Source organism: Pan troglodytes, chromosome 3 (genome assembly GCF_028858775.2).
Source record: "Pan troglodytes isolate AG18354 chromosome 3, NHGRI_mPanTro3-v2.0_pri, whole genome shotgun sequence".
NCBI classification, from domain to species: domain Eukaryota; kingdom Metazoa; phylum Chordata; class Mammalia; order Primates; family Hominidae; genus Pan; species Pan troglodytes.
The window spans coordinates 156,582,117-156,606,805 of NC_072401.2; the positions used below are offsets into that span (position 1 = coordinate 156,582,117).

The 24,689-nt window shown below is 38.2% G+C and overlaps 1 protein-coding gene and 1 pseudogene across 12 annotated transcripts in view; both read left to right on the top strand.

Moving 5' to 3' along the window:
- The first annotated feature begins 6,713 nt into the window (after window positions 1-6,713).
- RBM46 (RNA binding motif protein 46) overlaps window positions 6,714-24,689 on the top strand; it is a 46,153-nt gene continuing 28,177 nt past the window's right edge. The window contains exons 1-4 of one of the 12 annotated variants that reach the window (XM_063809939.1): window positions 6,714-6,835; window positions 20,817-20,978; window positions 21,891-22,358; window positions 22,862-23,644. In XM_063809939.1, the coding sequence (XP_063666009.1) occupies window positions 20,828-20,978; window positions 21,891-22,358; window positions 22,862-23,644 (1,402 nt within the window). In that variant the 5' untranslated portion in view covers window positions 6,714-6,835; window positions 20,817-20,827. Of the gene's footprint in view, window positions 7,440-20,816; window positions 20,979-21,890; window positions 22,359-22,861; window positions 23,645-24,689 lie in introns of all 12 variants that reach the window. The other 11 variants (XM_009448449.5, XM_009448450.5, XM_063809941.1 and 8 more) reach the window with 11 other exon arrangements.
- Window positions 12,587-12,794, top strand: LOC112209153 (U2 spliceosomal RNA; annotated as a pseudogene).

Below are 24,689 nucleotides of genomic sequence, written 5' to 3' on the forward strand. Positions count from 1 at the left end.
GTTTATCTGTGTAGGGTGTTCACAGTTTTCTCTGATGGTAGTTTGTATTTCTGTGGGATCGGTGGTGATATCCCCTTTATCATTTATTATTGCGTCTATTTGATTCTTCTCTCTTTTCTTCTTTATTAGTCTTGCTAGCGGTCTATCAATTTTCTTGATCTTTTCAAAAAACCAGCTCCTGGATTCACTGATTTTTTGAAGGTTTTTTTGTGTCTCTATCTCCTTCAGTTCTGCTCTGATCTTAGTTATTTCTTGCCTTCTGCTAGCTTTTGAATGTGTTTGCTCTTGCCTCTCTAGTTCTTTTAATTGTGATGTTAAGGTGTCAATTTTAGATCTTTCCTGCTTTCTCTTGTGGGCATATAGTGCTATAAATTTCCCTCTACACACTGCTTTAAATGTGTCCCAGAGATTCTGGTATGTTGTGTCTTCGTTCACACTGGTTTCAAAGAACATCTTTATTTCTGCCTTTATTTCATTATGTACCCAGTAGTCATTCAGGATCAGGTTGTTCAGCTTCCATGTAGTTGAGCAGTTTGAGTGAGTTTCTTAATCCTGAGTTCTGGTTTGATTGCACTGTGGTCTGAGAGACGGTTTGTTACAATTTCTGTTCTTTTACATTTGCTGAGGAGTGCTTTACTTCCAACGATGTGGTCAATTTTGGAATAAGTGCAATGTGGTGCTGAGAAGACTGTATATTCTGTTGATTTGGGGTTGAGAGTTCTGTAGATGTCTATTAGGTCTGCTTGGTGCAGAGCTGAGTTTAATTCCTGGATATCCTTTTTCACTTTCTGTCTTGTAGATCTGTCTAATGTTGACAGTGGGGTGTTAAAGTCTCACATTATTATCGTGTGGGAGTCTAAGTCTCTTTGTAGGTCTCTAAGGACTTGCTTTATGAATCTGGGTGCTCCTGTATTGGTTGCATATCTATTTAGGATAGTTAGCTCTTCTTGTTGAATGGATCCCTTTACCATTATGTAATTGTCTTGTCTCTTTTGATCTTTGTTGGTTTAAAGTCTGTTTTATCAGAGACTAGGATTGCAACCCCTGCCTTTTTTTGTTTTCCATTTGCTTGGTAGATCTTCCTCCATCCCTTTATTGTGGGCTTATGTGTGTCTCTGTACGTGAGATGGGTTTCCTGAATACAGCACACTGATGGGTCTTGACTCTTTATCCAATTTGCCAGTCTGTGTCTTTTAATTGGAGCATTTAGCCCATTTACATTTAAGGTTAATATTGTTATGTGTGAATTTGATCCTGTCATTATGATGTTAACTGGTTATTTTTCTTGTTAGTTGATGCAGTTTCTTCTTAGCATCGATGGTCTTTACAATTTGGCATGTTTTTGCAGTGGCTGGTACCGGTTGTTCCTTTCCATGTTTAGTGCTTCCTTCAGGAGCTCTTTGTAGGGCAGGCCTGGTGGTGACAAAATCTCTCAGCATTTGCTTGTCTGTAAAGGACTTTATTTCTCCTTCACTTATGAAGCTTAGTTTGGCTGGATATGAAATTCTGGGTTGAAAATTCTTTTCTTTAAGAATGTTGAATATTGGCCCCCACTCTCTTCTGGCTTGTAGAGTTTCTGCCAAGAGATCTGCTGTTAGTCTGATGGGCTTCCCTTTGTGGGTAACCCGACCTTTCTCTCTGGCTGCCCTTAAAATTTTTTCCTTCATTTCAGCTTTGGTGAATCTGACAATTATGTGTCTTGGAGTTGCTCTTCTCAATAAGTATCTTTGTGGCGTTCTCTATATTTCCTGAATTTGAATGTTGGCCTGCCTTGCTAGATTGGGGAAGTTCTCCTGGATAATATCCTGCAGAGTGTTTTCCAACTTGGTTCCATTCTCCCTGTCACTTTCAGGTACACCAATCAGACATAGATTTGGTCTTTTCACATAGTACATATTTCTTGGAGGCTCTGTTCGTTTTTTTCATGCTTTTTTCTCTAAACTTCTCCTCTTGCTTCATTTCATTCATTTGATCTTCATTTGATCTTCTGAATCAATCTTCTGAACACCCATTCTGAATTTACATCTTAGTCATTCCACTGATCACTCCCTTCTTACCCCTTGAACCTCCAACTAATTGACCTATAAACTACTCACCCAATCTTTACCCCACTAAACACATACTACAGAGTTATTCTATCTCATAGAATAACATTTATTAATAGAACTAAAGACCTCTATTTGGGTTACACAGAGCTACTGGACTGCATCAGAGAGGAAGTTCTAACTCAGTCTGGTTAGCCTGCCAAACATACATAGGGCCACAGGACTCAGGTGAAAACCAGAATTACAGATTGTAGATGTTTCAAAAGTTTACATTTGAATTAATTATTCTGACAGCAGAACAAGACTGCTTTTTGGCCTTTTTTCTTTTTTCTCATCAGAAGGGTTTAGTAATTCAGTGTTGTTAAGACACAGGTTGAAAGAAATGTATCTAATTTATTAAGAATCAGAATTGGAATGGAATACGTAAAAGGTGGCAAAACATAAAAAGCCCGTGATTTCAGGGATGCCCAAGTGACTGTGGATACAAGCTGATCAATGCAAATTAAGAGAGATACAGTGACTCATTAGAAAGATCTGATGCTTAGTTTAGAACCCAGACTGCATTATGGGTCATAATGGCATTCCTCTTTCCCCTTCGAGTTCCATGGACTGTCCTTATTTCCTGCATTTCAGAAATGCAAGCAAAGTGCCCTCTTGGGCACCAAACGGGAGTCTCTCTCTGCTTCCTCTGCAGTGACAAATGACAGAGTTGGACTGTCACAGCTGGAATCATCTAGGGAAGATGCCATCCATGGAGTGCTAAGAGAGAAATGTCATGCCTAAGAAAGTGCTTTGCCTCACACATCCTTCATGGCCAGGTGTACTGAAGTGCCTGAACCAATGCTGGCCCTGTTGTCCTCAACCAAAATAATTTTCTTCATGGAATATATTTATGATGGCTTAAAAAAACTTAAAATGCAATTTAAAAGTTTCTGGGAGAACCAGAGTATCAGAATGAAAGTTAGAAGAGAGGAGTTGGAGATCCAGTATAGCTGCTAACTGGCTCTTTGACTTGGGGCAAGTTAATTTCAGCTTTCCCAGCCAAATGGTTGCTAAGGTGTCTTACAGCTCTAGTTTTCATTGTAACTTGTTACCCAGGGAAGCACACTACCAAACTTATCCAGTGAGATAAGATAGGAAAGATTTAATCACATTCTCTCTCAACCAAAGTTAATCAGTCTTCATTACCAGAAACTTATTTTTTTATTACATATATTAGTTTCTTATGTTGTGAGTTAATCCTAGATCTCTCAGAGAAAAATGTGTATTTCCTTTCACATCACCTATTTCTATTATTGTGGTTTATTTATGTATTTATTTTTAATAATTAGATAAGTGGATCCTGATGTTAACTAACAACTTATACTAATCTGAAAAAGGTTAGCTTTATGAGTACTTCCTTTAGTTTGCCCCTATGTCAACTGAGGCCTTGGTCATGGGTTTGGTCCATATATAGGCCATTAGCTACATGTGAAGAAGATCTCAGGTTCTGATTTGCTGCCTTGGGAAGTGAGGTTGTTAATCATAGGGGGTACACTGATAGGATGTAAATATGGCTCATCACCATAACTGGAAAAAAGCAATATTAACGTGCCTCTCCCGCCACATATAGTCATCTTGGTGCTGATGCTCACCTTCCAGTATAATGAAAAGTTCAAATTCATCTGTCAGGCAGAATGCATTAAACCAGGATAAGAAAGTAAGGGTCAGTGAATTAGAATAAACATACTTACTACACACATAAAATAAAACAAAACCCCAAATCCACACTTCCAAAACAGGTTTGAGATGACATTTCAATTGAAGATTCACCACATTAAAGAGTTCCTTGTTCCTGAGCGATGTGCTGTAGATCATTAATTCTATAAACATGCAAGTAGCTGCCATGTTTTTGGTGGATCTGTGTCATATCACTGCCACAGTGATAAAGGAAGCTGAAGAAGCTCCCACACATGGAAAATAAACCAGACCACTGCACAGGCTCATTTATATGGAACAGAGGACTAAGTTGGATGTTAAACATTTTAAAGATTTCCCATTGCTTCTCTTTCCTTTGTCAGGGGGTGTATTTTGCAGAACGTATATGAAAATAACTTCTAAGTGATATAAAAACTTGCATTTTAACTTCTAAGTGATATAAAAGCTTGCATTTTATATGGGGAAAATACATGTATTCAGACTATTTTTAACCACTTGAATTTTGCATCTCTTCCTTTTTTTTTTTTTTTTCAGACAGGGTTTCGCTCTATCATCCAGGCTGGAGTGCTGTGGCACGGTCACAGCTCACTGCAGCCTCAAACTCCTGGGCTTAAGTGATCCTCTTGTCTCAGCCTAACTCAGAGTAGTTAGGACTACAGGTGTGTGCCACCACACCCGGCTCCTTCCAATTTTTTATTGATAACTTTTACTTCCCATGTCACACAGTCACTATTATTTCTCTTTCTGGTGTTTGCAGAGATCCCCTTCTATTTTCTCCCTTGTATGCCAAGTATCTTTCGACACTTCTTTTTAGTCACAAACACCTTTACATTGCTTATCGTCTTCCTTCTTACTCATTTGGGTCACCTTTTCCCATAAGCTCAAATAATCTTAAAACAAATCCAATTTGGAATCTGTTACTGAAGAATTCTAGCTGATAAAAGTGATTTGGATCTCTTTCTCTGGGAGCCTTGAGAAATAAAGTTAAAGGTAATTTCTTTAATTGTACATGCAGAAAATAGTTTTTATAGCATTTGAAAAGTATACCTATTAATAAACTTTTGGATAATAAAAACTTAGACAAAATCTAACCAAAATGACATACAATGTTAAGTATGGGAAGGGTCTTTAAACAACACTGTCTCATCTATGGCAAGGTTCTGTGGTCTGACTGTAATGCCTGTTGAGAAGCCCTTGTCTATTTGGTTTTCTTTATACTTGGGGAGAAAAAAGACAAAAAGGGAAACAAGAAAACCAGCAATGTTCAACAACATTCCAGGCTATTTCCAAGAACAATCTTTGTACCTCACAACATCTCCACCTAGTGACTCCTTAAGGATCTTACGGCCATTCCTAGAAATTACTTGTTTTAAATTGCCACTAATATGCCTAACCTCATTTCAGATAGTTTAACCTTAAACACACGTATTTAGAATTAATTACTAGGAATTGAGAAGGTACCGACATGAAAATGAAGAATGAGGAGAATCTTTTTCTGGAGAAATAAAAGAGCAGCAAAAAATAGTAATCAATATAACAATCACAGTTCCCGAGGTACAGAATTGGTGACATGTCAAACAAAGCCAACCAGGTCTATCAGTCTAGGTTTTCTAGTTGCTTTATTTTGAATGCATACATCTTATATAAAATGACACTTGTATTCATTGACTAAAGGGCAGACGGCTTACAAAAAATATTTGTTGAGCTTCCAGTGTGCATCAAGTACTATGCCAAGTTTTCTACTTGTTTCTGGACGTATTTTGAGACAGTATAGTATAGCAATTATGTCTGTAGGTTTCAAACTGGAGCCACTTACTTGCTATATGACTTTGCCCAAACTACTTAAGGTTTCTGCATCTGTTTCCCCGTCTGCAAAGTAGGGCTAGTAACTTTACCAAAGTTACTGTGAGAATTAAATGAAAATATGAAAAGTCCTTAGGATTGTTTCTGGCATCTGGCTCAATATTTGGTAATATCATATATTATTTTATTCTCACAATCCCCACTTTAAACAGGGTCTGTCTGGCTCCAAAGTCCCTGCTAATTCCTCACTGTTGTAGTATATTTAAAAATTAAAAATATACTTTAACAAAATTTAAATTGGTAGACATTCATTAGTTCCTTGAATATATGGAGAAAATACATTAGGAGTTAATGTGGAAGAAATCACCTTGAGGTTGGGAATAAGGAGATCTGTGTTACTCGGTGAATATTCTGGGCATGAAGTTCCTTGTTAATTAGAGAATCAACATGAGCTAGGTTCTTTATTGTCTAATATTCCATGAAACTAATATTATCTATAGATAAATAGTTGGTTCCTAAAGGTGGTTTTTTCTTTCCTTGTCTGCATTTAATCTCGAGCTGTCTTCAAAGGAAGCAAAACTGAAGTTACGCATACCGAATGCCAAACAACCCTATCTGTGAAAGTTGGTTTTACAAGAGCATAGAACCCAGTTCGGCAGCTCGCCTCTGCCAAATGTCTCTGTAAGCTGATTAGTGGTAGCGTCAGGCCTACCGCTAGTTCTCCTCATTTAACCCATTTTCTTAGTCATTTAAACCACTTATACTTTATACTTCTAGTCCTATTTGCAAATCCATCTTTTAGCTTTATAACCCACCTCCCCCTAGCCCTTAATTTCAAAGGTCCACCGGATATATGTGGTTGTTTTGCGCCAAACTAGCAGTGGTTGTTTTGCGTCAAACTAGCAGTTTACAAGAAAACTACATCAAACAAGAAAAAGAACCATTACGATGCATCTATGTTTTCCCTTAAGTGCGGAATTTCACACTGCAGCCCTTGTCTTCAAACACCTAAACAATGCACCTAGGACCTTCATTTATTATTCCGTGCCCACCCACACCCTAAAAATCGCTCTCTTCACCCCAATTGCTCGAAATGCCTGTCACTCCAAGCACTTTGACTAGCCCAAGAGCCTCATTTGAACTTTAGCCCCACTCTCTCCTCCTCGCCCCGCCCCGAAGCTAATCCCTGATTGGATGAGGCACCACTCCTCGTGGGGCGGCTTAGGCCACCGCGCGCGCGGCGCGCTGGGAAACGAGTGGAGACACGAGGACCAGCGCGAGCGGTCCCGGTGGGCTACCCTCCCCCTGCGGCGACCCCCCCCCTCGCTCTGACCGACTGGTCCCCTAAACGGTGGCGGCGGTTTTTGGTCGTTGGGCCCCGGGATTTAGGACCAACATTTGAAGACCCGAAGGGGTGAGGAGGGGAAAGGGGAAACGGGGTCACTACCAGACCACTGCTAACGGCTGGATAGTGCCCGGCTCACTCTCACGCCGAATACACAGTGGGGGCTGGCGGCGGTGGCTGCGGGGTTCACCCTCGTCCTTCCCCAGCCCCGTCGAGCAGTGGGAGGGCAAGTGTCCGAGACGGTGCTTCCCGCCCCGGCAGCATCCGGCCAGAAGGCGCCCTCGCCGTCACCCAGGCGCTGCATCGTGAGGGCCCAGCGGCCAGTCTCTTTAGGGCGTCTGGCGGCTTCTTCCGCCCCGCGGCGCCCTGCGCTCTCTGCTTTATTTCCGCTCTCCCCCGCTGCCTTCCGGCCGCTTCCCACCTGTGCTGCATTTCGTGTTATTTTCCTGACACGCTTACGCCGACGACCAACGACCGCTGCAGGCCCGGGCCGCCGCCTGGCCGTTGTAGGGTCCGCGCGTCCCCTGGAGGCTTTGGACGCCGTCTGGGTGAGATTCAGCAGTCTGGTTTCAGAATTGAATTCAGGCTGGGTGAGCTTTAGCGGGCTCCTCGTCGTTTGCGTGGAGTTCTAGCCGGGACTGAGCCTCGAACTTTACTCTGCCTTTGTCTCCCTGTTTCTTCCCCGAGTACCTCGTGTGTGCTGGGCTGTGGGCAGTGGGAGGCCGCGGGTGCACAGGGAAGGTAGCTCGCGTCTCCCCCGACACACGGACGGCAGCACACGTCGTGGCACCGCCTTTGTTTCCTAACATCTGGTAGTTTTTAAACCCCTAATTTAAAAATGTTTCTTTGGAGCTACTGGAAAAACCACAGAACCAGCGGGATTTAATCCTGGCGTTGATATTCTGAGATATTGCGAAGCTGCTTGATTTATTTGGGCACCAGTTTTCTCCTATGTAAATTTAGCTTAGGTAATATTTAAGTTCTTTAAGCTTTAACTGTCTTTACATTCTTGATAAATTCCCCGTAACCTTTATGTTATGTGGTAATCCTAATATAGGCAAATATCAAAGAGGAAATATCATAAGGAATTTTTTTGTTTTGTTTTGTTTTGAGACAGAGTCTCGCTCTGTCGCCCAGGCGGGAGAGCAGTGGCAGGATCTCGGCTGACTGCAACTTCCGCCTACCGGGTTCAAGCGATTCTCCTGCCTCAAACTCTCGGGAGTAGCTGGGACTACAGGCGCGCGCCACCACGCACAGCTGATTTTTGTATTCTTAGTAGAGACAGGGTTTCACCATGTTGGCCAGGATGGTCTCGATCTCTGGACCTCATGATCCACCCGCCTCGGCCTCCCCAAGTGCTGGGATTACAGGCGTGAGCCATCGCCGCCGAGCTTTTTAAGTCTTGGCTTCTCTTAAAAATTGGCCTGATTTTGTGTTTGAGAATGGCGTTATAACCAGGAAGCAGGATATGTTGCGTGTATAAGGAGAATAACATATAAAGGACATGTTCAAGGGTCGGTAGAATTTTGCTTAAATAATGGGAAGATATTTTCGTTTCAAGAATCACCACGATGCATATACAGTTTGACAGACTTCCATTTGGATCTTTTCAGAATTGAATCTCCTTATGGGGGTCTAATAATAGACTTGTTTTCAGGGCACACATTTAAAACATTCTACTTTAAACTTTGTTTGCATCTGTCTGCATCTGTTTGCATTGTTAATAAAATTTGTTTGCATCTTTATAGACATAAAGATGACAGTGCTGCCTGCAATCACTAAATATTAATGCTTTCTGCTTAAGGCACTGCTTTGATTGCTGATTTTCACTTAAGAGGTTGGAGTAATGTACTTGAATATTATTGCCAAATATAATACATATCAACACTTAAAATATATGCATTACTGGATATATTATGAAACAAGAATTATTAATAATGAGAACAAACCCAGTTTATGGACTGAAATTAAGTCTCAGGTTTAATGGTGTTATTTTATTGTTAGGAGAAGGAAGACATGTCAGTTTAAGTAGAGTTTGTGACTACAAATCAAGTAATTGCTGTAAAAATTGTCTAGATTTGCACATTAATGCCGAATATTATTTCTCATTTTACTACCCGATGATTGATGAGGCAAGAAAATGTGATCTCTATGTTCAAATTGGTAACAGATTTAAAATAACAGATTATGAAGGACCTTGTGTAAGGAATGGTATACTTAATTTGGACAAGAATATGTAGATATCTTTATCCTGAATTCAAACAGCATATACACCTTTGTGTTCAAAGCAGTATTTTTTAAAAGTATTAGTTACAGTTTTTTTAAATAGTTCAATTTTTAAGTCATTCAAAATTTAAACAATATTAAAACTTTTTATCCATTATATATTTAACTTCTAGCAATAAAATGTGTTCTCATTCTTTAATAAAAACAACTTAAAATGGAATTGAACTGATCCATCTGTACACTTATTTCGAAATAATTTTAGACTTCCATGTCCACACACTTTTGATGAACTCTTCTCGTTTTCCAAGAATGAGAAGTGTAGTGGCTGTAGTGCAGTCTGTCACTAAAATGAATTGCTGCTTAAAAACAAACCGAAAACCACCATTGACCTGGCAACCATGGTTTCCATGTACCATACTCAATGACAACAGTACTAACAAATCAGGAGTTTAGTACCATGTAATTCAAGAAATGTCATAAAGATTTAATGTGCCCCTATAAAGGCACGTTTTGACATTCTTAATTTTTTTCATTATTACATTGAGTTTTTAAAACCCACAGTAAGATTATATAATGTTCTCTTTCACAGCTTTCTAAATTTTTACAGTAACTTGGAAGATGAAGTTTCAATTGAAGTAGTTTTAATACAGCTGACACAGTTCCTTTAGATAATTTTCATTAATGTTTTGCTTAAATTGTGCTTTTCTTTTTTCATTAATATACTTTCTATTTTTGAATGGCAGTACAAATTTGAAAATACATATTTTTGATAATTATTAAGAAGTTTAAAATTAAAGGAGATATAGTTAGCACTTAAAGGCTTGATTCAGATTGTTACTTGAATAGCTTGTGATTTGCTATCCTGTCTTGGCCTTTTGCTTCATACCTTAGGTTTTTTCCTTTCTTCTATTTTTTCTTTTGAAAGTGAGCTAGAGAGGAATCTTTGAAAGTCTACAGTTTAGGGAAAAAAATACATATCTGAAAGCTAGAGTTAAATATGGCACAACTTTTAATTTCTCATTCCCACTTTGTCTGCAAAACCATTTTTGACATTCTCCTACTCAGGATCCCTCCTTCTCTTACTTGGATTACTTGGGTCAGCAGGGTAAGGAAACAAGTTTTTAGAACGCTTTGTAGTGTGACTCCACACCTGAAAGTGGCAGAGGACAAATTAAGTCTGGAAGCCTCAATTGGTATGTCAGTTTTGCTCTAATGTATAGGACAGATGTGCTTTCTTGGATATTTAGGTAACAGGTTGATTCTGGAGTATTTTAGAATGAATGTATTGTATGCTTGTTTTAGATTTGATTATATTTCTCTGGCTATTCTTGAATTTTGCCTCTTTTAGAAATATACTTTTGTTAAATTAATATGTTAAAGTTAGGTAATTTTGAACTTTCTTGTGAATTATACATGTGCATATATTTTGTTTTGGAGGCTTTGAGATAATGCTTTTTTTTCTAAAGAGAATATAGGATTGGTGACGCTTCAGTGTGTCTTTTACTTCTGTAATTTCAAGCTTTCATAATATTTTGATTGAGATTTCTTGAGATGTACAAAGTCTAGCATATGTTTCTAGTCATTATCTAGTAAAAGGAGCCTTTAATGTGTGTTATTTCATTGTAAGAACCTAAATAATCTCTTTAAAAATAGAACTTTAGAGACATGAATTAACCCAAAAAATAGGTCTGTAACGTAATTGTAGAGATGGGTTGGATTGCAGAAATCAGCCATTTGGAGCTAGCTGTGAATTGTAGTTAAAAAAAAAAAAAGTCTTGTTTATTAAGTTAAATTCTACATTTTGGATAAAACAGGAGCATATTTATTACTTCTATAACCAGTAAGTAGCATATGTAAGGTACCATATTAAGATTGGTGCAAAAGTAATAACAGTTTTTGCCATTACTTTTAATGGCAAAAACTTTTGCAACAGCCTTAACTAGATTCTTGTTTTTTCTCTCACTGTTTTTCCTGTAGCATGTTTAAAAAATATAAATGTCACAATTCCCTATTCACATTTTATCAACATGATCTTTAGTGTAGTGGGCCAGTGTGATGTCCTGTGGGATGTCGAGGCCATTGAAGACTCTCTGGACTAAATTATGGAAGAGAGTTCAGAGCTATGAATTTCTGAGGCTCCATGGTTTGGGCCCTTGGTCTTTTCGATTACTAATTTTGTGACTTTAAGCAGGACTCTTCACCATATTTGCTTTTGGTTTTCTTGTCTACAGTATTGGAGGTCATCTAAGGTCCACTTGCGATTGTAATATTACTACAAAATATTCAGCGATGGTTTAATGGCAAAACCTAGAGTCAAACAGTGTTAAGTTGAGAAAGGTGGTTATATCACTTAAAATGCTCTTAATTTTAAAGGAATGGTGATAGAAAAATGTTGAATTTTTTAAAAGACAAAAGACTGAAAGTTGGTTGCTCACTCCATCCTTATCTTCTTTTTTTTGAGATGGAGCCTTGTTCTCTCCCCCAGGCTGGAATGCAGTGGCACAATCTCAGCTCACTGCAACCTCCACCTCCTAGGTTCAAGCAATTCCCCAGCTTCAGCTTCCTGAGTAGCTGGGATTACAGGCGCATGCCACCATGCCTGGCTAATTTTTTTGTATTTTTAGTAGAGATGGTGTTTCACCATGTTGGCCAGACTGGTCTTGAACTCCTGACCTCAGGCAATCCACCTGCCTCATTCTCCCAAAGTGCTGGGATTACAGGTGTGAGCCACCGTACCTGGCCAGTCTTTATCTTATTAATGGTTCTGATTACAAAAAATAACATTTCTTTTATCTGAATCTATTAATATTACATTGTTTTATTTATTGCATTTGGTGTCACATAAATCTGTCCATGAAGTATAGTGTAAGATACAAAGCTGATAATACAGACATAAGACTTTTCCCTTGATAAAAATTATTGTCTACTTTCTCTTTCTGCTGTTTAATAAATGTGTGAGGATAGTCATCTTAAATCTTCGGTTAAAAAAAACAAAACAGTAGGCTGGGTGTGACGGCTCGCGCCTTTAATCCCAGCACTTTGGGATGCTGAGGCGGGTGGATCACGAGGTCAGGAGTTCAAGACAAGCCTGGCCAACATAGTGAAACCCCACCTCTACTAAAAATAGAAAAATTAGCCAGGCATGATGGCACATGCCTGTAGTCCCAGCTACTTGGGAGGCTGAGGAAGGAGAATCACTTGAACCTGGGGGGTGGAGGTTGCAGTGAGCCAAGATTGCGCCATTGCACTCCAGCCTGGGTGACAGAGTGAGACTCCTTCTTGGAAAACAAAAATAATAACTGTGTGAGGTTAGTAAATTATAAGAACCTAAAAACAATACAAATGAGATAGTACTTATATTGAAATAAATAAGAAAGGAGGAATTGAGGGAAAGCTGAATAGCTTTTTTTCCTTCTCTGGAGATAGATCTTTATAATATAACTTTATTATTTTTTAATAAGTGAGTTTCTACTCTTCTCGGCCATTTGGCCAAGATCAAGTATAGTATGTGTTCTTACCAGTTTAATATCTGATATGTCTTCTATCTGAGGACAATTTTTTTTTAATACTTTAAGTTCTAGGGTACAATGTGCAGGTTTGTTACATATGTATACATATGCCATGCTGCACCCATTAACTCGTCATTTACATTAGGTATATCTCCTAATGCTATCCCTCCCCCCTCCCCCCACCCCATGACAGGCCCCGATGTGTGATGTTCCCCACCCTGTATCCAAGTATTCACCCCATGACAGGCCCCGATGTGTGATGTTCCCCACCCTGTGTCCAAGTATTCTCATTGTTCAGTTCCCACCTATGAGTGAGAACATGCAGTGTTTGGTTTTCTGTCCTTGGCGATAGTTTGCTGAGAATGATGGTTTCCAGCTTCATCCATATCCCTACAAAGGACATGAACTCACCCTTTTTTATGGCTGCACAGTATTCCATGGTGTATATGTGCCACATTTTCTTAATCCAGTCTATCATTGATGGACATTTGGGTTGGTGTGAAGTCTTTGCTATTGTGAATAGTGCCACAGTAAACATACATGTGCATGTGTCTTTATAGCAGCATGATTTATAATCCTTTGGGTATAGACCCAGTAATGGGATGGCTGGGTCAAATGGTATTTCTAGTTCTAGATCCTTGAGGAATCACCACACTGTCTTCCACAATGGTTGAACTAGTTTACAGTCCCACCAACAGTGTAAAAGTGTTCCTATTTCTCCACATCCTCTCCAGCACCTGTTGTTTCCTGACTTATTAATAGTCACCATTCTAACTGGTATGAGATGGTATCTCATTGTGGTTTTGATTTGCATTTCTCTGATGGCCAGTGATGGTGAGCATTTTTTCATGTGTCTGTTGGCTGCATAAATGTCTTCTTTTGAGAAATGTCTGTTCATGTCCTTCGCCTACTTTTTGATGGGGTTGTTTGATTTTTTTTCTTGTAAATCTGTTTAAGTTCTTTGGAGATTCTGGATATTAGCCCTTTGTCAGATGGTTAGATTGTAAAAATTTTCTCCCATTCTGTAGGTTGCCTGTTCACTCTGATGGTAGTTTCTTTTGCTGTGCAGAAGCTCTTTAGTTTAATTAGATCCCATTTGTCAGTTTTGGCTTTTGTTGCCATTGCTTTTGGTGTTTTAGTCATGAAGTCCTTGCCCATGCCTGTGTCCTCAATGGTATTGCCTAGGTTTTCTTCTAGGGTTTTTATGGTTTTAGGTCTAACATTTAAGTCTTTAATCCATCTCGAATTAATTTTTGTATAAGGTGTAAGGAAGGGATCCAGTTTCAGCTTTCTCCATATGGCTAGCCAGTTTTCCCAGCACCATTTACTAAATGGGGAATCCTTTCCCCATTTATTGTTTTTGTCAGGTTTGTCAAAGATCAGATGGTTGTAGATGTGTGGTATTATTTCTGAGGGCTCTGTTCTGTTCCATTGGTCTATATCTCTGTTTTGGTACCAGTACCATGCTGTTTTGGTTACCGTGGCCTTATATAGTTTGAAGTCAGGTAGCGTGGTGCGTCCAGCTTTGTTCTTTTTGCTTAGGATTGTCTTGGCAATGTAGGCTCTTTTTTGGTTCCATATGAACTTTAAAGTAGTTTTTTCCAATTCTGTGAAGAAAGTCATTGGTAGCTTGATGCGGATGGCATTGAATGTATAAATTACCTTTGGCAGTATGGTCATTTTCATGTATTGATTCTTCCTATCCATGAGCATGGAATGTTCTTCCATTTGTTTGTGTCCTCTTTTATTTCATTGAGCAGTGGTTTATAGTTCTCCTTGAAGAGGTCCTTCACATCCCTTGTAAGTTGGCTTCCTAGGTATTTTATTCTCTTTGAAGCAATTGTGAATTGCTTCACATGATTTGGCTCTCTGTTTGTTATTGGTGTATAAGGAATGCTTGTGATTTTTGCACATCGCTTTTGTATACTGAGACTTTGCTGAAGTTGCTTATCAGCTTAAGGAGATTTTGGGCTGAGATGATGGGGTTTTACAAATATACAATCATGTCATCTGCAAACAGGGACAATTTGACTTCCTCTTTTCCTAATTGAATACCCTTTATTTCTTTCTCCTGCCTGATTGCCTTGGCCAGAACTTCCAACACTATGTTGAGTAGGAGTGGTAAGAGAGGGCATCCCTGTCTTGTGCCAGTTTTCAAAGGGAATGCTTCCAGTTTTCGCCCATTCAGTATGGTATTGGCTGTGGGTTTGTCATAAATAGCTCATTATTTTGAGATACGTCCCATCAATACCTAATTTATTGAGAGTTTTTAGCATGAAGGGCTGTTGAATTTTGTCAAAGGCCTTTTCTGCATGTATTGAGATAATCATGTGGTTTTTGTCTTTGGTTCTGTTTATATGATGGGTTACGTTTATTGATTTGTGTATGTTGACCCAGCCTTGCATCCCAGGGATGAAGCCCACTTGATCATGGTGGATAAGCTTTTTGATGTGCTGCTGGATTCGGTTTGCCAGTATTTTAGTGAGGATTTTTGCATCCGTGTTCATCGGGGATATTGGTCTAAAATTCTCTTTTTTTGTTGTGTCTCTGCCAGGCTTTGGTATCAGGATGATGCTGGCCTCATAAAATGAGTTAGAGAGGACTCCCTCTTTTTCTATTGATTGGAATAGTTTCAGAAGAGATGGTACCTGCACCTCTTTGTACCTCTGGTAGAATTCGGCTTTGAATCCATCTGGTCCTGGACTTTTTTTGGTTGGTAGGCTATTAATTATTGCCTCAATTTCAGAGCCTGTTATTGGTCTATTGAGGGATTCAACTTCTTCCTGGTTTAGTCTTGGGAGGGTGTATGTGTCCAGGAATTTATCCATTTCTTCTAGATTTTCTAGTTTATCTGTGTAGAGGTGTTTATAGTATTCTCTGATGGTAGTTTGTATTTCTGTGAGATCGATGGTGATATCCCCTTTATCATTTTTTATTGCGTTTGATTCTTCTCTCTTTTCTTCTTTATTAGTCTTGCTAGTGGTCTATCAATTTTGTTGATCTTTTCAAAAAACCAGCTCCTGGATTCATTGATGTTTTGAAGGTTTTTTTGTGTCTCTATCTCCTTCAGTTCTGCTCTGATCTTAGTTATTTCTTGCCTTCTGCTAGCTTTTGAATGTGTTTGCTCTTGCTTCTGTAGTTCTTTTAATTGTGATGTTAGGGTGTCAATTTTAGATCTTTCCTGCTTTCTCTTGTGGGCATTTAGTGCTATAAAATTCCCTCTACACACTGCTTTAAATGTGTCCCAGGGATTCTGATAAATCTGAAAGGTTTCTTATAAATCTGAAATTACTTTTATTAAGGGTTTTCCAAAAAGCTTTGTTGCCGGACTTTTCCATCTAAGTTAATACAATGTTTGGGTTGTTTTAAAAGTGTGCAATAGTTTTTCGGAGAAGGTATGAATAATTGATTTGATGTTATAATCTAAAAAAAATTGTGAAAAAAATCTGGATTCAGGTATTTGTGTTGCTATTTGTAAGTTATATGACCTCAAGTAAATCACATAGCTTTTCAGAGATGTGAATTTTAAATATCTAAAATTAGAGTAGTACAAGTAGAGGTTAGTAGCCCAGCATTTGGGCAAACAGATTTCTGATTTGAATACCGTATTTACCTTATCAATTTAATAGCACTATTACTTTCTCTCTTAGTCTTGTTTTATGTATTTTTAAACTGGAAAAGAAAAATATTTACAGATTACTATAAATAATAAATGAGATAATGTATATAAAGTGCGTGTCATTATATGTGGTATTTAATATGCCAAATCATTAAATGTAGAAGTAAAATGGAATTTCATAGATTAGGAAAGTAAAGGTCAGAGTTGTAAAGTGCTTGCCAAAATCTGACCAACAACTGGAATTCAGGTCTTCTCCCACACAGTTGCATTATTTTTAGTTAAATCATGATGTCTCTCCTTCCGTGTCTCATTCATTGAATGAACAGTTATCATATGCCAGGGAGTCTGCATGGTGCTTTGGATTCAGAAATGAAAGGCTAGACCCTTTTCAATGTCTAGTAGCAGGAGAGAGATGGAGGGAATTGACTGTCACAGCACGCTGAAATGGATTCTGTGATATAAGTACATATAAGGGAATACTTGATTTAGAGTTAAGAGGGAGGGTCAGGGAGGGTTTTCCTGGAGAATATTAGGAGTAGGAAAGGCCGAGAAAGTAGAGAAGGACTATAGGAACAATCTATGTAAAGGAACATATATGAGCACCTGGCATATTTGAGAATTTGCAAATAGGTCAGCATTGTTGTTGGCATATCATAAGAAATGAAGCTGGAGGAAGAGATGATGAAGAGATCCTTATGGCTTTCTGAAGAGTTCAGATTTTATTTTTAAGGAACTGGGAAACCCCTGAAAGGGCTTTTTATTTAATTGAGTAGCACATGCTCTTGATAATCACAGAAAAGTGAGAAGTAAGGGTTACTTGACTCCTTATTCCTACTCACCAATGATAACTACCAGTAAAGTTCCTTGTAAATTGTTTCAACATTTTTATATTCCTACACAGCCATCTATGAATGTGTACCTGTATATCTGTAAAACAACATACAGTTGATATGAAAGTAAATATATTTTCTACTTGCTCTTTCTCACATATTTCTTGAATATTTTTCCATATCAGTACATGCAAATCTATGATATTCTTTAATAGCTTCATAACATTCCCTGTGTTGTTGTATCCTGATTTTTGATGCAGTCTTCTACTGAAGAGGAGCTAGATATTTTCTAGACTGTTATTTCTATATATAGTGTTTCATTGAACATTCTTATGCTTATATCTTTGTATACTCTTGCAGTTATATCTGTAGGTTAAATTTTTAGTAATTATGAAGTATATGTGTATTTTAGATTTTGATAGCTATTATCAAATTTCCCTCTAAAAGGATAATTTCAGTAATGCATACATGCTAGCAGTGTATGAAGTCTTAAGTTTTCCCTGAGTTTTCTCGTGGGCTTCCCAGCAGATAATTATTGAGTACCTTCTGTGTGCCAAAGACTGTGGTGGGTACTTGAGAAAGTGTTGAAGGCCAAAGTGGTCTCTGCCCTCATGCAGCCCAGAGTTTGAACCGTAGGAAGCCTGCAGGTGTTTTGTTTGGTCTGTACACTTTCATAGCTGTTTGACAATTAAATTAATTTTCAGTTTTTAAATACTGAGAGATTTTGAAAAATTGGAAAATTTGATATAACTAGGCAAGCTGGATTCTCTTCTATTAGTTTGCTGGAGTTTAGTAGCCACTGCCTTTTTCAGATGGTGCATTGGACTTTATAGGAGCACGGTCGATTCCATTTCTTATGGTCTCATTTCTTGACCTCTTAACATTTCTTGCCAGAGACTTGTAAAAGCATTTGAGTGATCATTTGATATTCAAATTTAAAATACCTAAAACTGAACTCTGATCTCACCCCTAAAACCAGTTCTACTCAGTATTCATCTCTCTCCTTGTTGCTTAGGCCAGAACTGTGGTGTCATCCTTCACTTGCCTGTTTATCTCACAGTATGTCAGAAAATTCTATTGGATGTACTTCAAAATATATCTCAAGTCAGACCACTTATCCCTTCCACCTTAACCTCTCTGGCCCATGCCACCATCATCTCTCGCCTGGATTTTAGTAGTAATCATTTTTTTTTTTTTTTGAGATGGATTCTCGCTCTTTCGCCCAGGCTGGACTGCAGTGGCGCTATCTCTGCTCACTGCAAGCTCCGCCTCCCGGGTGCATGCCATTCTCCTGCCTCAGCCTGCTGAGTAGCTGGGAGTACAGGCACCCGCCACCACGCCTGGCTAATTTTTTCTATTTTTACTAGAGACGGGGTTTCACCGTGTTAGCCAGGATGGTCTCAACCTCCTGACCTCGTGATCTGCCTGCCTCGGCCTCCCAAAGTGCTGGGATTACAGGCATAAGTGGTCTCACTGCTTCCACCTTTGCCCTTCTACTGACTTCCCCATGTAACAGCCAGACGATCCTTTTAAAATGAAAGAACCTGTTACTCGTATGCTCAGAATCTATAGTAGCTCCTCATTTAACTCAGAATAAAAGCTAAAGTTTATAAGGAGTTACCTAACTTACAAGGTATACCTTGTACATGCCAAGTACACCTTTATATAAGGCCATTGTCTTGGTTTCTCCATTTGTATGGGATGTTCTTCCCAGATAGCTGCATGGGTAGGCTCCTTAATTCTTTGCTTGAAGGTTACCTTTTTGGTGAAGTCTGCACTAGCTTTCCTGTTTAAATTTGCAGGTTCTCTTCCCTTGTCAACCTTCCACTGACCCATGTGCCCTATTCCTTTTCCTTTTTTCCCTAAGTATTCTTACCTCTTATTATTTGCTTTTTAAAAAAATCATCTGTTATTTTTTCCCCATTAGAGTGTAAGCTATGCAAGGGAGAAATTCTGGCCTTTTATTTACTAATAATATCCCAGATGTAAGGAATAGTGCATAGAATATAGTTGGTCCTTAATAAATATTTGTTGAACAAATGAATGCATTTTGAATTTGCAGGCTCTGCTGTGCAGTTTGTTTTTCTTACTGTTTTATTAGGTAATAATAATAGGAAATACATGTATAGTGCTCATATGCAAAGACCTATTTTAAACCCTTTATTTTGAATCCCCTGAATCCTTCTACCCTGAGGTAGAAACTATTATTATCTACTTATTATAGACAGGTAAACATAGGCATTGAGAGGCTAAATAATTTGTCCAAAGTCAGAGCTTAGTAAAGGAAGAACCAGGATTCAGATTTTTTAGCCAGTCTTGAACCCGAGTCTGCACTTTATAACACCATGCTGTCCTTTTTATTTTAAGGAAATTAGCTCTTTATGATGTATTGCAGATCATTTTTCTGTGTAATTTTTTTGACTTAGTTTTTGTGGATTTTTTTTTTTGCCTTCTAAAGTATTTTTATGTAGTAAAAAAAATCTATTAATGTATTTTTTTGAGGGATTTGTTTGTTTCAGACAGGATCTTGCCCTGTTGCCCAGGCCAGAGTGCAGTGGTTTGCAGTCACGGCTCACTGCAGCCTCAAACTCCCAGGTACCTTTGAAGCTTTTAAACTTATTTTTTAGAAGGAGCTCCCTGATTTTAAGATTACTAATTTAGTCATTTTCTTCCTTATTTTTGATTTGAAATAGAAGTTTAAATTAAGCAGATATATATTTTATATCACCTTGACAGCATTATGGAGATTTTGAGGGCAACAAAATTAAAAGTTGGAACAGCATTTAGGAACCTAGCACTAATTGAAGTAAAAAATAATCGTCTGAGAATAGGCTGTAGGGATGGACGGGAATAGACTGATTTCAAGAAATATTTAGGGCCGGGTGCAGTGGCTCACATCTATAACCCCAGCACTTTGGGAGGCCTAGGTGGGTGGATTGCTTGAGCTCAGGAGTTTGAGACCAGCCTGGGCAACGTGGTGAAACCCAGTCTCTACACACACACAAAATAAAAACAAAAATTAGCCGGGCATGGTGGTGTGTGCCTGTAGTCCCAGCTACTTGGGGGACTGAGGTGGGAGAATCACTTGAGACCAGGAAGCCAACGCTGCAGGAGCCACCTTCACACCACTGCACTCTAGCCTGGGTGACAAAGTGAGACTTTGTCTCAAAAAATGAAATAAATATCTGATAAAATCTTCAAGTCTTAGTGACTGATGAGCTGTGCATCAAGGGCTCTGGGATAACACCCAGGTTTCTGGTTGTGAGAGTTTGGAAGAGAGGAAATATGTTTGTTGGGGTGTCATTTATTGGTTGAATGTAAGCCACAGGAAAATCCAGTTGGCTTAGATGATAAAATGATTTAAATTTTGGGCTATGTAGATTGGCAGGTATATTCGTTGATGGCTTACATTTTGTTGTTATTCTGTTTGCTTTCCTTTTTCTTCTCTTTCACTTAATTTTGTTTTTCCATTCTTTGTTGCTTTCTCTTTTTCATTGTTTGTGTCCCTTTCTTATAGCTTAGGCCTTCTAAAGGTACTGCATAATTGGTCAGTGACATTGAAAGAAGTTTCCAAGTTTCCACTGTAGCGAAGAGCTTTGGGACAGAACCTCAGAGGACAGTGAAGGCTAATCAAACATGCCAGCCACAACTGTCTTTGTTTTTCTGCAACCCAAAGAAATGCCTTATAGATGCTTGGTATTCTGTTGTAAACTTAACCAGTGTTATTAAACTTTATTTTAGGAACTGCAACCATGAATGAAGAAAATATAGATGGAACAAATGGATGCAGTAAAGTTCGAACTGGTACTCAGAATGAAGCAGCATTACTTGCTTTGATGGAAAAGACTGGTTACAACATGGTTCAGGAAAATGGACAAAGGAAATTTGGCGGTCCTCCTCCAGGTGTGGATTTGCTTACAGTCTTTTAAATTTAATCTTTAACCTCGTCATGTAGATTAGATGTGTATCCCCACAAGTATTCCAAACAATAGCTCTCTCCTTGTAACTGCTTTAAGACATTTTTTTTTTTTTTTTACTGTTGAGGAGAGTTAAATTATAAATGTTATTCATGTCTTACCATTACATTTTTTCAGCCCTGCTCTTCATCTAAGAAGCAGTTGAGAAAGAAGCTAGGCTAGGTTGAGAAAGAAGTCAGGATTAGGAAAGTAGGGAAAAGGGTGCTACTCTAGGTGTTAAAGAGGAGATCATCTGGGGAGGAATTTGAAACAGCAGTGAGTAGGTGAGTGGTGTTTAAACTAGAAAACAAAATGGAAACATGTAAATAGAATGTTCGACTTTTCTACCAATAGTCAGTACAATTCCTTTGCCCGAAACACTTCAGTTTATCACACTTAAAATAAAAATCTGGCTTCTGGTTACCTCAATGGCTGCAGCACTTACCACTTTCTTCCTTTCTCAAGTACATGTTAGCTGTACAGGCTTCCATAATCTATGTTGCTCTGACATAAAAGCGCTTGCTTTTTCTTCTTTCCAAATGCCCTTTTCCCAGATAATCCTCATGGCTCACTCCCTCATTCTATTCAGGTCTTTGCTTAAATCTCACGTACCCAGAGATTTGCCTGACCACTACCTTGATTTTCTTCGTAGCACTTAACCGCTCACTTGTTATCTCCCTTCTCTATTGAATATTAGCTTCATAAGGGAAGGGGCTTTATTTTGTCCACTGTTGTATCACCAATACCTAGAATTGTGAGTGGCACATAGCACAGCAAATTTGTTGAATGAATATATGATTGAATAGTGAGTACAAATATCCAATTAGAATTTATGTGTCTTTTCATTTTTGTCGTTCAGGTTGGGAAGGTCCACCTCCACCTAGAGGCTGTGAAGTTTTTGTAGGAAAAATACCTCGTGATATGTATGAAGATGAGTTAGTTCCTGTATTTGAAAGAGCTGGGAAGATATATGAATTTCGACTTATGATGGAATTTAGTGGTGAAAATCGAGGTTATGCTTTTGTGATGTACACTACAAAAGAAGAAGCCCAATTAGCCATCAGAATTCTTAATAATTATGAAATTCGACCAGGGAAGTTTATTGGTGTGTGTGTAAGCCTGGATAATTGTAGATTATTTATTGGAGCTATTCCCAAGGAAAAGAAGAAAGAAGAAATTTTAGATGAAATGAAGAAAGTTACAGAAGGAGTTGTAGATGTCATTGTTTATCCAAGTGCAACTGATAAGACCAAAAATCGTGGTTTTGCATTTGTGGAATATGAATCTCACAGAGCTGCTGCTATGGCAAGGAGGAAGCTAATTCCAGGTAAACTGAAAGGTTGTTTTTCAATATTAACATTATTACAAATATGGAGAGATGATAGTACATCAGGGATCAATATTATCAAAATACATAATGTCACTTAAAGAGGAGTAAAGAATTGTTTGAGTAATGAAGTAAAATAAATCACATGATTCTAAAAGACAAGAAATTGTTCCAGTAAAATGAGTCCTATTTATGATATTTTTACTGGATATATACACTTTGAGCCGTTAATTGTTGTTTAATAAAAATCCAAAGGGCAACACTTAATTCTTCTGATAAAGATCTATCTTTGAAGTGTATTTGTTCTATTGACTCTGAAATTACATAGTAAGTTTTAGTTATTTACTTTAGTAAAAATTTTTGTGTGAATAGGAAACAAATGCTTAACCAAATTTATTGATGTGTAGTTGAGTTTCTGCTTCTCTGGGGAAACAGTTTTACTGAACATCTTTAACTTTTATTCTTTATTTTAATTCTCTTCAAATTATTATTTTTTTTTACAGGAACATTCCAACTATGGGGCCACACCATTCAGGTAGATTGGGCTGACCCAGAGAAAGAGGTGGATGAGGAAACCATGCAGAGAGTTAAAGTTCTTTATGTAAGAAATTTAATGATCTCAACTACAGAGGAAACAATTAAAGCAGAATTCAATAAATTTAAGCCTGGTGCAGTTGAACGGGTAAAGAAACTTAGAGATTATGCTTTTGTTCACTTTTTCAACCGAGAAGATGCAGTGGCTGCCATGTCTGTTATGAATGGAAAATGCATTGATGGAGCAAGTATTGAGGTAACACTAGCTAAACCAGTAAATAAAGAAAACACTTGGAGACAGCATCTTAACGGTCAGATTAGTCCAAATTCTGAAAATCTGATTGTGTTTGCTAACAAAGAAGAGAGCCACCCAAAAACTCTAGGCAAGCTGCCAACTCTTCCTGCTCGTCTCAATGGTCAGCATAGCCCAAGTCCGCCTGAAGTTGAAAGATGCACTTACCCTTTTTATCCTGGAACAAAGCTTACTCCAATTAGTATGTATTCTTTAAAATCCAATCATTTTAATTCTGCAGTAATGCATTTGGATTATTACTGCAACAAAAATAACTGGGCACCACCAGAATATTATTTATATTCAACAACAAGTCAAGATGGGAAAGTACTCTTGGTGTATAAGATAGTTATTCCTGCTATTGCAAATGGATCCCAGAGTTACTTCATGCCAGACAAACTCTGTACTACGTTAGAAGATGCAAAGGAACTGGCAGCCCAGTTTACATTACTTCATTTGGGTAAGTTTAAAAATACTTTAAATGATGTATAATATGAAATTAGGAAATACTGTAGATTATTTTAAAATTCATTTATTTTGAACTCAACATTAGTGGTAAGTATGTAACATAAATTTTATCTCAATTTTATAAAGTCATGATAACTTTCTTGAAACTTGTGCCCTGTAAAATCTTCCTACATTTAGCTTTTCTTTTTTTTTTTTTTTTTTTTGAGAGATGGAGTCTTGCTCTGTCGCCTAGGCTTATGTGCAGTGGCATGATCTTGGCTCACTGCAACCTGTGCCTCCTAGGTTCAGGCGATTCTCCTGCCTCAGCCTCCCGCTTAGCTGGGTCTACAGGCGCGTGCCACCATGCCAGGCTAATTTTTTGGCTAATTTTTTGTATTTTTAGTAGAGACAGGGTTTCACTGTGTTAGCTAGGATGGTCTCGATCTCCTGACCTCGTGATCTGCCCGCCTCGGCCTCCCAAAGTGCTGGGATTACAGGCGTGAGCCACCGCACCTGGCCTACATTTAGCTTTTTAAGCATTAACCTGCGGGAAAATTTGGTTTTGCTGTAGTGTTCATAACCCTGTTTTATTAATTTATTGTTTTTTTAATGACTAATTCTCAGTTGAAATAAAAATTTTTTGTATAAGTTACAGGATATGTTCATTAAACCAATTTATTATAGAGTGTCCCTGCATCTTTGGTGAAGTCTACATAATGATCTTTTTGAGGGGCAGGGGATAGGGAGTTAGTAAAATCAGTGGGATTTCAGATGGGTCGTGTGTAGACACAGCTTTATGCTCACCAATCTGGAAATTTGTCATTATCACTCATGAAAGACAAAAAGCATTATTAAAAGATGTTTGTGACCATTCTCTTTTTTAATTTCATGTTTTTCAAAAAGTAAATTTTCTTTAAAACGTTTGAAGGATAATTATGAAAGGCTTTGCAAAAGCATAGAAAGATATGCTAACTAAATATTTGACGTTGTGAAGGAAGAGACATAATATCACTATGGTGTTTTCCTACTTTCTGTTTTTTACTGTTAGGTTAGCCTCC